This window comes from Melospiza melodia, chromosome 11 (assembly GCF_035770615.1).
Source record: "Melospiza melodia melodia isolate bMelMel2 chromosome 11, bMelMel2.pri, whole genome shotgun sequence".
In the NCBI taxonomy this organism is placed as follows: domain Eukaryota; kingdom Metazoa; phylum Chordata; class Aves; order Passeriformes; family Passerellidae; genus Melospiza; species Melospiza melodia.
In genome coordinates, this window is record NC_086204.1 from 13,814,778 (window position 1) to 13,831,275 (window position 16,498).

Below are 16,498 nucleotides of genomic sequence, written 5' to 3' on the forward strand. Positions count from 1 at the left end.
TTTTAAGTTGGTGATAGAGATGAGCATGGAAAAAAAAAAATGTCTGATATATAAATGTATGTCTGCCCAGCATTTGATTTCAGGCTCAAGGGTTCCTATAATTGTAATCTCTCCCTGCAAAAATTGGAGGGCATGAGCTTTTGGGAAGATGAGTACTTAAAGGTATGGAGCTGTATCTGTGCATATACTTGGTGACATGAGTGCCAGTGCAGGGTTAACCAACTTTCATCCCACATGCTGTACCTTCAACATGCAGATTTGATTTTGCATTTGAATGCTTAAGTGAATACTTGTTTTCTATTTGTATGTATACTATAATCAGAAATAAAGGATTCAGAATCAGAGGTAGACTTTGTTTTAGCAGATGATTGTTTATCTGAGTCCCTCTCTCTTACACAACTGTTGTTGTTGCTAAGGTTAATTAAAGTCATTCTATGTCTAATTTTATATGTAAAGCAAAACAAATTTATAATTTAAAATGCTTGTGTAAAAGTCTTGGTTCCATATAACTGATTTGGTGATGGTGTACTTCTGAAAGATAATTTTATCAGTAGGGCAGTGGATGTACAAATCAAGTTTTCCATCTATGTGGTGGAATTTTTGCATGGACTTTAAGGAAGCTCCAGGATTGATCAGTATCAGTTGTAACCTATTATAAAATAACATGAGAAATAGAATTACTGTTGTTACTTGTTACAAACATCCACTGTTGTAGATAGTGATCTTTGGGAAGTTTTTTTAAATGCTAACAATCTGTGAATGGAGGAAAATTGTATTCAGTTTTTGATTTTAAGTTGTTGTCCTTATCCTACACTCTGCTTTTACAAGGCTGTTGAGTCTTTTTGTTGAATAAGGGAAGCCCAATTCCATAATTTTCTCAGAAAGAGACTGTGAGTAGCTAAGATGTGCTTTTTGAAAAAAAGTATGTTTGGTACTAATTAGAAGGATGGAATGAGGTTTTGGAGAGAAGACATTTCAGAAATTAGCTCTTGACAGTTGTGTGAGATCTGTGTTTTCTGGTTTTGCATATCTGACCTTTGTTTCTTTGTAGTGTGGGTGGAGGAAGGAGGGGTCTGATTCCTGGGACACTGCCACTGGCTTGGAGAGCTCTGTAGCTGACAGCAACACACCAGCTATTGAATTTCTCTGTTCTATGAGTGTCTGGTACCTATGCCCTAATAGGGAATACGTTTCTTTTACCTAACTGTAGTAGTGGATTTTTTAAATCCCAGATGAAAAACTCAGAAATCTTTCCATGGCTTAGGACCTCAACCAGGGCACATTTCATAGAATCGTGAGATAATTGGAAGGGGCCTTTGGCGATTGTCTAGTGTAGCCCCCTAGGTCAAAGCAGGGTCAGCTGGAGCAGGTTGCCTAGGACCATATCCACTTTTGAACATCTCTAAATACATAAGAATGCCTGCTCTGAAAGTCTCTTGGCAGTCCTGAGGTTCTTTTCCTCCACATCAGTAATGTACAGACATACAGATCTTTTGGCAGACAAGGGATGGGTCCCAAAGGTACTTAGGCCCAAATCAATCGGAGTATTTAGGGGCACACCTCGGAAGGGTTTGTTTGAGGCACTGTACTCAGTTTGGTCTGTAACACCTGTAACTATGGTACAGTTAATGTCATATTTCTGCAGGGAAACCTTTTTCAAAACTTGATTTTGTTGTGAGTGCTTTCACAAATGTATCTGACTTTCACTACCCAGCTTGCTGATGAATCCCTAGTAGGATTTTCTTCTGGCACTTGGGTAGTCACAGAAGACTTCCAATTATGTTTCTAGATGTATTTCTGTGTTAAAAATTTTTTTGTACTAATGTGAAAGTAAGCAAGTTTTTTATGTTTTGATCTTCTGCATATTTTCATTTCAGGTCTAAAGAACATGTTATTTGTGGTTGTATTTTATAATTGCGTCTAATTATGTAATTATATAAATTTTTTTACTACTGTCAGAATCTTTTCAAAAAAGTTTGATACCTTTTAAAAATTCAACTTCACTATTATAATATTACACTGATGAGTTGTTTCTCCTTTGTGCTTTGTAAAGACAATATTTCTGGTTAGGCAGACATAGATAGAATTTAGCAATTTTTTAGCATAAGGAAATTGGGTAGAATATCTGCTTTCCTGATTTATTGATTAGCCCGGGAAAGTTCGATACCTAACTGAGGGTTTCCAAACTGTCAAAATATTCAGTGACAAGTTGATGTTGACATAATTGAAGTTGAATGTATTAATTTTGTCTCAGTGATCTAGAAATCAATGCATTTTAATACTGACTTTGTTCTGGGCTGGATCCAAAGCACAGTGAAAGGCCTAATGCTATGAACAACTAAACTTTTTCTTTAATTGTGCAGCTCTCAGCCATTTCAGATAGTGGAAAGCATATCAAGTAGGTAGATCTAATTATGGACAGAGAGCAAAAGGCGACAGAGTGCAGAGATTAATTTGTGTTTAAAAAAATGGAATATTTAGAATTAGCTTAGTCTGTGCCTATATGTTTGCATTATAGCATATCCTCAAAGCCTTTGACAGTTTTGAACAAAAGTTGCCTTTTAGTTCAAAATACAACAGCAATTCCATATAATTCCATGGATCCCCAAACAGTCATTGTTTCAATGAACCTGGTTTTGTTACTCCCACAGAAATTTATTTTCAGTTTTCTTCTGATGGATTAATAGAAAAGCTGCATTTTACTAAACTGCCAAATTCTACATTTGACAAGAAATTAAATGTTTTAAAAAGAACAAATAGCACAAGCTGCATCTTAGATTTATTCTAGTGCCATTGGATTTAGGCACTCAAAACTTGAAGAGCAGATTTTACATACAACAGAAACCTGTAAGCAAATTGAAAGTGCTGATTAGGATTCGTAGAGCAACAAAATGCATACTCCATCTCTGACATGATTTATCTTGAGGTTTATGAAATAATTTTTCATTGGATTATAATATTTAAAGTAATTAAAGATACAATTTGCTATTTAATAAACAACGCATTTTGTAACTTCATTAAAGATGCTGCCTTTCTTAATTGTAATGGTCCAAAAGGTTGTCAGCGAACTGTACATTAACTGCAGAGATAATAATGATTTTATATGCTAATAATTTTTAAATTAATAACTCATGTAGTTTTTCAGCCACATGGGGAAAATAATTTACATTCTTAAAGCTTACTTTGGTATTAACCACTTTACTTGGGGAGAGTGGATATCCTCGTATAAAATGTTCATTTGTTTTACATTAGCACTAATGCAAGCATGTAGGACCCACTAGTGTGAAAGGATTAAAAGCAGCAGCATTAGGCAAGCATGAACATTTCAGAGAGAAATCCTTGTTAGAGGGACCTATTGGGACTGTGTAACTTGATTTTCTATTTATTGATCTTGTTTTTGTTACCATTTGAAACTGTTTGGAGAGAACCTTCCTATTGAAGTACTGCAGATACAAAACCCTGCACCAAGCAGACATAAAGGATTCATGTTCACTCCCAGGTAGATTTGTGTGCCTTGGTTGGCTTTAGCATGGGTTGGATGCCTTTTTAGAGGAAACATATGCTCCCTTGGGAGTATTTGCATCATCACTGCAGGTAATTTGAGAAGTCTCATTTTAACTTTCTGGCATCTCTTTGTCATAGAAATCTCTTCATGGACTGAAAAGAAACATACAGTCCTACCTCACTGATGCTTTATCACAAAAAATATTTTTTCTTAAAACAAGTATAAATTTCCCATTTTGAATGTTTTACTTCCCCACCAGAAGAATAAGTTTAAGAGGAGGAGGAAGCTTCTGTCAATGTGTGTGCAGGTATCTGTACCTACAAGCCAAGTATGTGACCCATGATCTCCAGTGACTGTGTTTCACTGCATCTTCCTGACTGCTGGGCATCGAGGAGCCCTGTGGAGATGTGCACCACCATTTCTCTGTCTGTTTTCTAGATGGTAGCCTTAAAGTATTGGAGGTTCAACTACACTGTCTTTTTGACCCAAAGTCTCAGTTTTAGTGCCCTGTCATCAGTATAGAAAACGCCCAAAGAAAATGCAGGCACTTGATGAAAATAGCATAATTAGTTAATAAAGACGCTCTAAGTGAAATTTTATATGAAATGCCACATATGCTGTTCTTGAGAAAGAAATTCAGATTTAGTTAATAGAAATCATGAATTGTCTAAAGGTTTTTTAATCTTTCTGTCATTCACCCTTACTCAGAACAGGACTTGGTCTGAGCATGAACTTGCTTAGTTATTTCCAGTATGGAAAACTTTGAAGGGATAGCTATGCAGCAGCTGTAATGTTTCTGAGCTGATCTACCTGTGTAGGAGAGTATCAGTTTAACAGAGTATTTTCATGAAACTCCTTGCTACAGCTGCTTTTAAAAGGAAAGGCAGATAAATATGTGCTTAATGATAAGGACATTCATGTGTAGGGGGTAAATGACCTGAGTGAGAATGCTTATTGACCCTCCAGCATGTTATGAGAATGTCATATTTGTTGCAGGGTATTCTGTACTGACAGTGTGTGGCAATCTGAGAAGATAAAGCCTCTGATGACACATACTTATTATTCACCTGCAATTATAAAACTCTGTGTGCTTTTTTTCATAATTCATAGTGAACACTGAAGCTTAATCATGTTGAAAGTGTCTCTTCAGAATGTTGCTTTAAAGAAATGAGTAAGAAAATCTTCTCAAATGTTTTGATAGATGATTCATGGCACTGGAGCTGCTGATGAGGAGCCAGTATAGCCAAGTCTATAAATATGCAGTTACGAGAACTGTGGAAACATGAATTCTGGTAGTGTGACAGATTCAAAAAGCACTTTTTCTACTGGAGTGGGTTTCTAAAGTTGCTCTCTTCCTGTTCTACATTCAGATGCCGTTGTCTAATTAGGCTAATTGGCTGGCAAATTTGCCAGCTTTTAAATTAAATTAGTTTGGAGGTGAGAGAACAAATACCATCAGAAACGTGATTTATTCTTTCTTTCCATAATAATTGTTTCTTTTTAACTGAGCAGAGCTAGGCTTTATTATTTCTAGGGAATTTCTGCTTAATTTACTGTATATGACACATTTCCAGAAGAAATGAATATTGGCAGCCTATTACTAAACCTTTAAGCAAAGTAATCGTAATGGAAAGACTGACCTCTCCCTTACCTGGCAGTAATGAATAAAGCTCTAGCAAATAACAGTTACCTGATGTTATTTTAACAAATTCAGCTTTCCTTAAGTCAGTACATGTGCATTTTCCCATGTTTCCCATTGCTTCTGAAGATCCAAAATACACTGAGGGTAATGAGAATGAATGATAGCTTAGATGAGTTTTTTCCTTCAGCTGCTGGTTGTATTAAATCCACAGCTCCTGTGCAGACCTACAAATCTATAACATCCGTTTCAGATGAATTTGGAAACAAGGGGCTGCGTTCTTTTATTCTTGGTGCAGAGATTAAAATTGATCACAGCAGACACAAGGGAGCAGATTTGAGTATCACAGCTCAATGTGGTTAACTGGCATAGTGCAGGGCTCCTGTACTCCTTAACTGTGCACATACAGGTTACGAATATTATTGATTGCTGGGGTCAGGGGAGGCTGCAGGGAGGTTATGCTGCATGATGCTATTTGTTAATTTTTAAGGGACAAGAGCTATGAACTCTCATAGCATCTGGGACAGGTACAGTTTAAACCTGACAAATGGAGATTTATGTTTGTGTGAGCGGGAAAAGCCCTTCAGGTAGAAATAATAAATGGAAATTTGATTGGATGGGTTTTTTGTCATAGGTCAAATATTGTGCTGTAGAAAAAGGGAAAAAAGAGATTTAATTATTACCTTTTCATCAGAATGTACTGATGATAGATTTTCAGTTGTAGATCGGTGTTGCAGGATAATGGATAATATTTAGAAGTCTTTTCTTGAGGGATCATTTTAAAATATATGTAGAGATGGTTTACCTGAAGTGATTAAAAATGATACAGTAGTAGTTACTGAATACATTTTATAGTATCTTTTTGTCCTTTCATGTGGACAAAACCATTATATAAATATATGTTTTAAAATAAAATATGGTAAGATTAAAGATGAGACAATATGATACATTAACAAAGAACGGGGGAAAAAATTGTTTCCTATATTGAAATTTCACATAGAGTGCTAATTACTTATTAAACTTTTTTTTGGCAGACCTTGCTGAATTACATTGATGACTTCTACATATTAAAAAAAGAATCCTTGTAATGTTTTAAAAATAGGAATGGCCAGAAATTTGTATTTTGCAAATATTACTTAGCACGTGGGATTTACTTCTTGAAGGAATAAGTTTTTACAAATATTTCATATAGATCAAGTTATACAGGGTGCAAACTCAGCCTGTTGTTTCATAGTCACTATATTGAAACAGAATGAGAGCTATGGAAGTAGTGTGCAGAGGAGGATATTTGTGGGTTTAAGACAAATGGCTGTAGATATTTCTATGTAGATATTTCTATGATTCTTTACTGCTCTCTTCCATCAAGTTTAGGAAACAATATTATAAAAATCAGTGTTTAGAATTGCAACACAAATACCACCTATTGGCTATTATAATCCTAATATAATAGGTTACATTAGGAATATAACAGGTTGATTTTAGGTAGTATAAGTTGATGTTGTCTCAGTATACCTCATTGTAACTTTGTTGCTGTACAGTGCCTGAGGTCTGACAAAGGTGTTATTCCAGAATATTAATGACTTAATTACTCCTCATGTTTCTATGGGATGAATTTGCTGCCTTTGATGGGTGTTTTCAGCTGTTGCTTTGTGATAGTGTAGAGGCTTAGTATTTGTTTTTCTTCGTGATGCCCACTAAGTATTTACGGTTTTTTCTTTGTGAATGTTTATCATCAGTTTTGCTCTCATTTCATCCATTCCCTGTGTATTTATGTAGCCTCTATTAATCCAGCTTTTCAAGATTTTTTCCATTTTTTTAAATGAAAAATTAATATGAAGAGATCTGTTCTATGTTAACATTTGATTTTCCCTTTATAAATTTTCATTTGCTTAGATTATTTCAATATAACAGCATGGCTCCTTATAAACAGGGCATATTAGACAGTTAAGTTATAATGAGTCTGCTTGGGAAAGATATTGTTACCATTGCAAATGGGTATGGTAGTATTTTCTGCTTTCTTTTAGGAGTCTGTTGCTCTCAGTCTCACAATCCAGTTTATTTTGCTTTCACTTCCATGTATTTGGATTTTCTGTGCTGGGTAAAAATCATTTTACTGTAGCATATGGTTTCTGAGATGAAAGATTTTTGGTGTCCTTTGAGTTACTGATGGGCAGTCCATGAGGAGGGCGTCTTGCTCTGGGGCTGCTCAGCACTGTTTGCTGATCACGAGTCAGCACTGGGACAGTTTCTGTTCCTCTGAGTGGTGCAATGTGTCACACTGGCAAATATTACCCAGCTGGTGTCAGGGGGAGGCACAGCCCCCCTGTCTTTCCTTTGGCAGGTTACTGCTAGGAACAAACTTGTAGAAGAAAGAGACAAAGGAACTGACAACATCAGCATGTCAGATCTTAAACTTCAGCCTTCCTGGTTCAAGAATGCTCCTGAAAAATGACAGGTCACGTCCATGATGGGAAGTGACCAAATTCCAGTCAGGACTAAAATCCAGTTTAACTTTATTTTAAGCAGAGTGGAGCAAGCTCTGCTCCTGGGTGGAATGATACATTCTTGTGGTAGAGATGGATTGGACTGACACTGCTAAATGCATTTTTGCTAGTGACCTTTTCAAATTTGTCGCCAGTATAATAAATGTTGCTATGACTTAAGAAAGGTTTGCAGCAATATTCCACTTTATTTTTTACAGCAGATTTTTCTTCAGTTACTCTGAATTACAATTTACAGAACTCTTATGTTCTACAAATCAAGATTCATAGCAAACTGTTGCAGTGCTTTAAGTCCTGCAATAAACAACACCAGGCAGAACAGAACCAGAGGGAAGGTAAGCAGACGTCTGCATTCATCCTTCCCTGTGATAAGGTTTGCTTCATAGTGATCTTCACATTTCAGCAACTTCATTCACCAGGGCTGCCAGCTAACTTCCTAAAATCCTCAACCTCAAAGATGAGGAACATTAAGTATCAGTTTCCAAACACAGAAGAAAGGCTAGAATTACCATCTGTTTCTTAGTTTAGAAATCTGTATATGTTTGTACAATCTAGTACAATTCTAGTGTGTCCTGTACAGAATTATGTTTTAAAAACATGTAGTGATATTGTATGATTCAGTTCTGAGGTATGCATTTTAAAAGAGTGCTTTTAGAGTATTAGGGCTCAAAATGTTGAGTTCAAAATCTTCTTGGTGCTTTTATATGAACAGCCAGCTATTGAGATTTGAAAAGATATTACATCATTTCTCCTGATCTTTGTTTTATCATCTTGAAACACTGATGTTTTTTATTAAAATACAATATTTTAGTCATACTTGAGTGTTGACCTATTAAAATTCAAAGCACAGGTCCCATAAACTAACCATAATAAAATTTAAAACAGCAATTAAGACTAGAGGTAGGTTGTAGCGGGTAGACTAAAGCTTTGAGTAAGGCTGGACTGATTACAAAAAAATCTGATGAGGGGTGGAGTCTATACCTGATGAGGCTGATGAGTTATGGTCCATCTTTGGGCACTTTGGCCAGTATTAGATGTCAGTCTGATGTGATCATGGGATCACTAGATGTGGTGAGGGCAGACCACAAGGCTGGTTTCTATTCCATGCTCAGGCAGACAACACTGACTGTGTTGTCGTAATCCGAATTTCCATCACTCACATGGATTGATTCTGAACTCTGGCCTGTCCTTCCCATCTGCACTTTCTGATGTCTCGCTCATGTGAATTTTGGCTGCCTCTATACTGGGCTTGGAAAATTGGAACTCAAAGAGAAATTGGATTATAAGAACAAATTTAGTGCTAAATAATCTGACTCCCTCACTCCTATTATTTCTTTACCATTTGCAAGAGTTCAGATGCTTGTCTCTGTGTCTAATTTAGCAACAAATTAAGGTGTGAGACCTACAGACTGCATTGCTTCCAGGTTCGCTGCTTATTCAGGTGTTTTTGAAAGCCATGCTATGGATATAGCTGTTCAATTTAGAATGCATTGCAGCAGTTGTGTGTGGCTCATGCTGGTAGATGTGAAAGGTGTTTTCACATATGCTGTACACCCTGCTCATTCTAACTTGAGGGTAAGAGAAGGCTTACCCTAGTGTAGTTCTTTTACTTTTTTCCCCTCTGCTTCCAATTTTCTATCAATGAGGCCTTTAGCCATTGTTATGGAATAACTCCTAAAACCCTTGCAAGCATACATTTTCCAAAGAAAATAAATCATTAATAAAAACTACAGAAAAGGAGCAGTTATATTACAAAATTAATCTACCAGGCTTACAGAGAAAACAAATTTGAAGAAGCCACCTGCTGTGGAGATGAGGCAGTAATCTCAACAGCAGGAAATAAAGGGAGGGAGGGAGAAAACACAAAAGCATAGACATTAAAAAAGTAATTAAAACACTTATCTCCATCAACATACATATCAAACAAAAAAAAAAATCAACCACCTAGAAAACATACTCTATTGAACATCACAACAGGAAGTAACAAAGCTGTCCCCATAAAAAAAATGTCCAGCAAAATGAGAGAGATTCTTTACAAATACAAGCCTCTAAAGTACTTACTGAAGTGCTAATCACTAATGGACTGACCTTGAGAAAAACTGAGCGCTTGCAGACTATTTGCGACTTTTCTGAAAGTCTAGATGCCCAGTACCAAGCCTTTAAATATGTAAAGAAAGTTACTCTCTAGATACCAATGGTTGTCTTTCCATGTATGGTGCATCTCATAGCATGAGTTGTACTGGTATATTTAGTATAATCAGCTCTGGGGCTCACTGTATTTGGACTATGCATTTCAATATAGATAATTTCTAAATTGTGCAGTATTGACCCATGAAGAGCAATGTGATCAGTATGGGTGTGGGTGAATGTGGTGGCTTAGAAACAAATATGTAGAGCATATCCCACAGCATACAAGTAGTTTCTGTCATGTCTAGGTAAAACTGTACATTTGACAGTTATGAAAGTTTACAGTTTCAGTGTTATCCTTCAAGAAAATAACATATCTAAAACTGATGGTCCAATTTATATGTGTCCCAGATTGTGTGACATTAAGTAAGACTGCTTTAAATATATAGATTTTGATCTCCAGTTCCCCAGCACACAAAGGAGACTTGTTCAAGAAGATCAGAGCATTCAGAATTATTAAAGTAGTGCTTATGTGCTTGGATTTTACAGTGTGCCATGTACCTTTGTAGTCACAGTCTAACCATATGGTACCTGTAGCTGCAAGTCTCTGGGCAAGTGTGAAATGTCATCAGATCTGCTACATCTGAAATATCTTTGTATGGGCTCACAAGGAGCAAGTTGGAACATTCAGGGTGTAAAAAGGCAGGGACATGGGACAAAGTGGTGCTTTTCTGTTAATTCAAAAGAATCCTTTCAGAAGACAAATGGTGGATTTAAAATTTACCTTTAGAAGGAAATTACTGTAGCTCTCTACCTACTTTAGCATATCCTTTTAAAGAAAATTAAAATAACAATATAAAAAAAAACCTTGGTTAACAAAAAAAAAATTATCTGTCATTTCCTCTATAAAATTCACATCAGTCTCTGGTTGTCAGCCTTCCATGGCTCCTTTCCCCAGGACACGTTAAGGGGCACAGCCTTCTCCAGGCCAGAGGTGCAGAACTGCTGCTGCAGGATCTGTGCTGCCTCCTTGCCAGGCTGTGCTCAAGTTTCTGCTGCTGAGTAACAGGCTGGGCTCAGCTCGTCTGGGCTCAGCCTCTCGGATGTTATTTCAGAAGATTTGTATTGCCCCCAGAGCAGATATGCAGAAAATCAATCCTATGGTTCTTCTCTCCAGTTTTGTATGGTATTCATGGATTTTTCTCCTCATTCTCAGTAATATCTGACAGTTAAAGGCTTTCCACCCAATCCTAGGATTTCCTGTAATAGAGGCTGTGAAGGACAGAAGAGGAGTTTTCCTTGTAAATGTGATTTAAAAAAAAAATCTGGTTTAACTCTGAAACATAGAGATGTTAAAAGGTGGAAAGGTGTCCTTGCCCTCTAACGTTCTAGCTCCAGATGTAAGGCAAGAGAAAATTTAAAAAATAATCCATACATTTGTGAATGTGGCTTGATGTTTGGCTTCCTTATTTTAAAAGTTAGAAAAAGGAATGTGCATAGCCAGTGAATCCCATTTTGTTTCTTTTTTATTGAATTTTGATAAATTTATGCATGCAATGTAATTTCAAAACAAATTTGAAAGACTCAATATAAAAAATGTACTAAGGAAGTGTCTTCACTTTTAAAAAGTAGCTCTTGGTATTTTCAAATACAGATTGCATTCACCAGCAAAATTCAGTATTATCACACTTAAATATAAAGGCAAAAAACCTTCTCAGTGTTTGATGTGAGGAAAATGAGAAAAAAATAATGTTCTAGTTAGTTTTGTCCCTGAAGGCTCCTGTATATTTACCCTTCATCTTCAGCTCCATTTTGTCTTTTTGTCTGGAGTTTTTCTGTCTGAGCGTTTTTAGTCAGCTCCCAGTGAAAACTGTATTTGACCCTTATCAAGGATGAGAGCTTATTTTGTCTGTCAGTTATTAAGATCAGTTGAGAAGTTCATTTGAAACTGCAGATTTGGCCAACCATGTCAGATTTAACTAGTCCAATGAGTAAGTTGAGGCTCAGAAGCATAGCTGTTGCTGGGGAGAGCGGATTTGATCCAAACAGGAGGTAGATATGCAATGCCTGTACTTGCTTTAGTGTCCCTTTCCAGATCAGGCTCATAGTTAGAGTAGTAGCAGACTTAGCTGATTGATGTGTTGACATGCCTGAATTTACTTGGTGCAGCAGCTGAGGGGACTTGGTGCCCTGCTCTGCAAGCCAGTCCCTTGCATTGTCTGTGCCTCCCTCTGGTACATTGCCTTGTACATCTGACAAATTTACTCTAATCAGCAATTCATATCTCAACTGGACTAGGGAATTGTATCTAAATTTTCTTTAAAGGGAAACAATGGAATTGAGACTGTGCATGAACAAAATTTATATGCATCAGTATTGTGGGAACAGAAAGTACAAGATCTTAACAGGAGGCAGATGATGTTTTTGTTAATACATATGTGCACATAGATATTTATATGTATATATAAAGGATATAAAAAGGGAAAGCTAGTTTGTGTTTTTCAAAGCCATTGTTGTAGTGGTTAAGGACTTTGGAAAGTATATGGTATGTCATTCATGGGAGAGACTTTGGTGCTGGGGAATTGCAGACTTGAGAAGCAGTTGTGGGGTTCAAATGAAGGAAAGAAGCCAATAGAGTAGTGATGCCTCCTGAGAGATAGCTGGAGCATCTGGAGGTGGAAGGCAGAGCACAGCAAACCAGAGGGTCAGGAATCAAGATGAATTGCTTTCTGCGCTGCACCTGACCCAGATTGGGACTGTCTAGGTTAGATTTTGCAAAGCTGAACTAGATCTGTCATGCAAGCTGTTATTTTCACAATGTTTCTACTTTCTCTATTCTTAGTAAATGCAGTTTTCCACAGCCCATGAGGCTTCATTGCGTGGTTTGGGTATCAGTTCCTTCAGAAGCTTCCCTGGCAGCAGCAAGCAAAGCAGCTGAGCCTGCAGGAGGCCCAGGGCTGTGGCTGCAGAGGATGGGGGGCTCAGCACAGCCCTCTGCTTGTAGCAGGGTGTGCAGAGCCCCTCCAAGCGCCACCAGGGGAGCTGCCTTTCCAATCTGCCTCCTCTTGCTTGCCCTTCAAAAGAGCTGTTCTTCAGTGCAGGGCAAGGAAATAATTGTTATCACTAGATATTGATGCAGATTATTTAAAGATGGAAGATGTGGGATAGTGACAGATTGTTTCAGAACACGAAATAGCAAATAATAAATAAAAAAATCTTTTTAGATGGCTTGCAAGTGGATTTGGAGAACAGAGAACTGACTTACTTGGCTTCAGCCTAAAAGCTAGGGAAAAGACCTTATATTTTTCTAAGCGGTTTTTGTTGGGTGGCTCTTGGCTATTTTGTACTAGTCTAAAGGATCTCTCTGATTTATCTTCAAAGAGTGTTTCTCTTGGTTCATTATTTTGACCTCAATTGTGACTTTCATAGGTGACTGGGTTTTTAAATTTTTTTTTAATTTCTTCTCTGAAACCATTTGCTCAAAACTGCATTTTTCCTCTACAGCTGTTTTTTGTTGAATATTCTCTCTCCCAAGAGGCTGTTGGCTATTTATCAATATTTGATCTCTCTGTAAAGCATACTTCTGTGGGGTGAATGTTTATTATGAAATGGTGTCTCTAAAGTGAATCTTATCTGTTCTTGATCTCTTTCTCTGTCTGCCTCAGTCTGTCTCTTTCTTAGCTTGCCTTGTGGCTTGAAGAAGTACTAAGTCTCTCTATTTTAACAAAAGTAAATGCAGTCATTACAACAGCAAATACTGAACAGGAAAAGAGATGCATCAGAATCCAGCACAATACAATTTCCAGCAGGTGCTTAGCAAAGAGCTTCAATCTGTGCTAAGTGTTTATAAGTATAAAAGAAGTCGTCCCCTGCCTTTCCTTAAAGTGTAAATATCACAAAACTGTTTTTCAGGGAGTTTTCAGCAAAATGAAAATAGTAAAATAAATAGCAGATAATGCCACGTATATTGACTACCTCTTTGGGAGTTGTTTGGTCATATCAGCCAGGCTAAACATTATTGAACCCAATGCACTCTTAATCCACCTCGTTTTATTTCAGTGATGAATCTGAAAAGACTAGTTATGAACCTAGACAAAGAACATTGCAACGCTTCCTTTATTATACTCTTTATTCAGCCAATGGGAGCTAAAGTACTGATGCTGTTAGAGACCAAATAGTTTTCATTAGGAAATTATAAAAGCAGCAAAAAATAAGTCAGAAAAAATATTTTGAGCGTTTCTCTTTGAGTTTGAATGGAGGTGCATATTGGGTGGGAAGGAAATTATTTTTAATGCAGGCCACACATCCCACTAATGACAAGAGTGTTTCTCCCAAGAGTAAACTGAGGCCTCTGAGTTGGTTTATGGGTATCTCAATAGAAATGGTTACATTACTCTCTCCTCTGCCTGCAGGCGGTCACTGAGAGCTTTTTCTGAGGCGCTCCTCTTGCCATAGATGATTTTGCAATATACACATAGAGAAAAATCAATGCCCTTTTAAAAATAGTTCCTTTAATGCATTTTACATATTGTACTTTCAATAGTACTAAGTATTTCTGGCAGCCTCTTAAGATATCCATTATTCATTATTCAGTAGCTGAAATTCCAGTCTACCCAGAAAGTACAGCATCCAAAGGTCTTGAAGTTCAGGACGTGCTGTTATTTTTTAACCTTATTTTTCTCAATATCCAACTATAGATCAGTGTTGATTTCAGAGCTGGGTGTTCAGCAACTGAGTCATGATTTTTCTTTAGAAATAGAGATCAAATTTCAAGATTTTTTAGTTTGCTTTTTGGCTTGTAAGCATTTTGAATTCACTGAGAGTTTTGTTTTTCTTCACTGAAATTAATAAATCTGAAAATGTATTTTATTTTTCTAGTAATATAGTAACTGCATTCAGAATTCTACAGGTTCAAAAAACTTCATATAGGCAACTCATGAAAAAGTACTGAGTTTTCTCATTAGGTAGTTCTCGTCCTATGCTGTAATGAGACAGATTTTTGTTGTTTAATTAATAGAAAAAGACCCCAAACCTTCCCTGTTTGGGAAATTGCTCCTTAATGTGCAATTCTGCATTATTGTAGATGCTAAAATTGTGTTGCTAGGGTTTTCCAGACCAGTGTGTCTGGAAAATGTGTCTCAAAGAGGAGTAATATTAGTCTGCTGCTACCCATGCCTGAGAATGGAGGGAACTCAGATTGCTTTGTATGCTCCTGTTCTTCCTGCTTGCTCTGAGGGCACCTCAGTGCCAGTATGCTTTCTTACAAAAATTGTTGACATTTACTCCATTTCAGTATGTGATCGTCAATTAGCATACTTTTGATAATATTATGGGGTTTTAGATGTAAATATGAAAGTTGAGAGTGTTGAAAATACACTGATTGCATTTCCATGAGTAAAATGGCTTAACTGGTGTGTCAGCTGTGCTAGGCTTTGGCACTGTCCAACCATTCACACCAAAATAAGGTGATGTTCTTTGGTATAATTGGAAGATGCTGTTTATTGCTTTCTTTTAACTGAAAGGTATTTGTTGCTATTAATAGTTGTGAAGTAAATCCTTGTCTTTATGCTATGGGTTCTGTCTAAAGTGTGGTTTTGATAACTAGGAATAAATGTCAGCTAATCAGGACTTCAAGATTTTGAGAAAATAATCAAGAATGGCAAAAAAATGATGGCTTACAAATACTCACAGATCAGACCTACAGCACTGCCATTTGTCCTCTTCTCCTCATCACTTAAGCTGTTTGTTACTGCCTCATTTGTATTATCTGCTTTTGCACCCTTTTCTCTCTAATCCCTTCCCCTACATTTATTTTGTTGTGAGTTATACAAGTACACACATTGTCAAGGAACCTGATTTTCAAGTGCCTGTACTATTAAACAATCACCAGTTATGTAAGCTGCAGACTGAAATGTGATCATTTGCAATAATATTTTGGAAATATCTAAGGGTTTGTGAAAGTGCTTGTATGGATGATGTTTTTGAGAACACACGTGTAATTGAAAATATATGTTGGTCACTAAAATTTCCTGTGTAATTCTTATGTGCCATAAAATGTCTATTTCAGGTTTGCCAGAACCAAAGAGAGAGAGTATATTCCAAGGGCTGAAAATGAATCAAGGATTCTACACATCTAAAGACTTCTTACCTTTGGTAGCAATGGCAAGTAAACCAGGTGTGTGGTACTGTGTTCTTGCTGTAATCACATTTAATAAGTCATTAGCAGGTGTTGTTATATCAAACTGTTTGGCTACAAAGCAGCACATCCTGTTACAAAGTACCTTCCACTGAATATGTCTGGGACGGGATTTTCTCTTGGTGTTTGGCAACCTCGGGAGCATGGTCAGGAAAGTTAGATCCAGAGATTATAAACTGAATAATCATGTGTACTAAATTTATGGCAAATTATTTCCCCTAATAAGATTTATTTATTATTTTGAATTATATTCTAAAGCTGACACAAGCTTCTCCTTTGTATGAAGTATCATGATAAAAATAGTGTATATAAGATGGTTTGAAAAAAACCTGATATTAAAAAAGGTGTTTCTGACTTATATAAGCAGCTGATTTGTACATTGTTGATAAATTATTTTACTTGATCCAAGTCATGTGCTGCAGGTTTTGTAGACACATTTAAATCAGCACTAGTTCTTTACCCAATGAACTTGCAGTCTAACACTCAGGACAACAGGATTATGACAGGAGTTAATAAGAAAGTGCTCAGTT

General features: G+C 36.7%; 1 protein-coding gene across 2 annotated transcripts in view; it reads left to right on the top strand.

Moving 5' to 3' along the window:
• Positions 1 to 16,498, top strand: part of DPYD (dihydropyrimidine dehydrogenase) — a 329,324-nt gene that overhangs the window by 135,641 nt on the left and 177,185 nt on the right. For both annotated transcript variants that reach the window (XM_063165647.1, XM_063165648.1), the window contains exon 9: positions 15,840 to 15,947. In XM_063165647.1, coding sequence (XP_063021717.1) covers positions 15,840 to 15,947 — 108 coding nt within the window. The remainder of the gene's footprint in view (positions 1 to 15,839; positions 15,948 to 16,498) is intronic.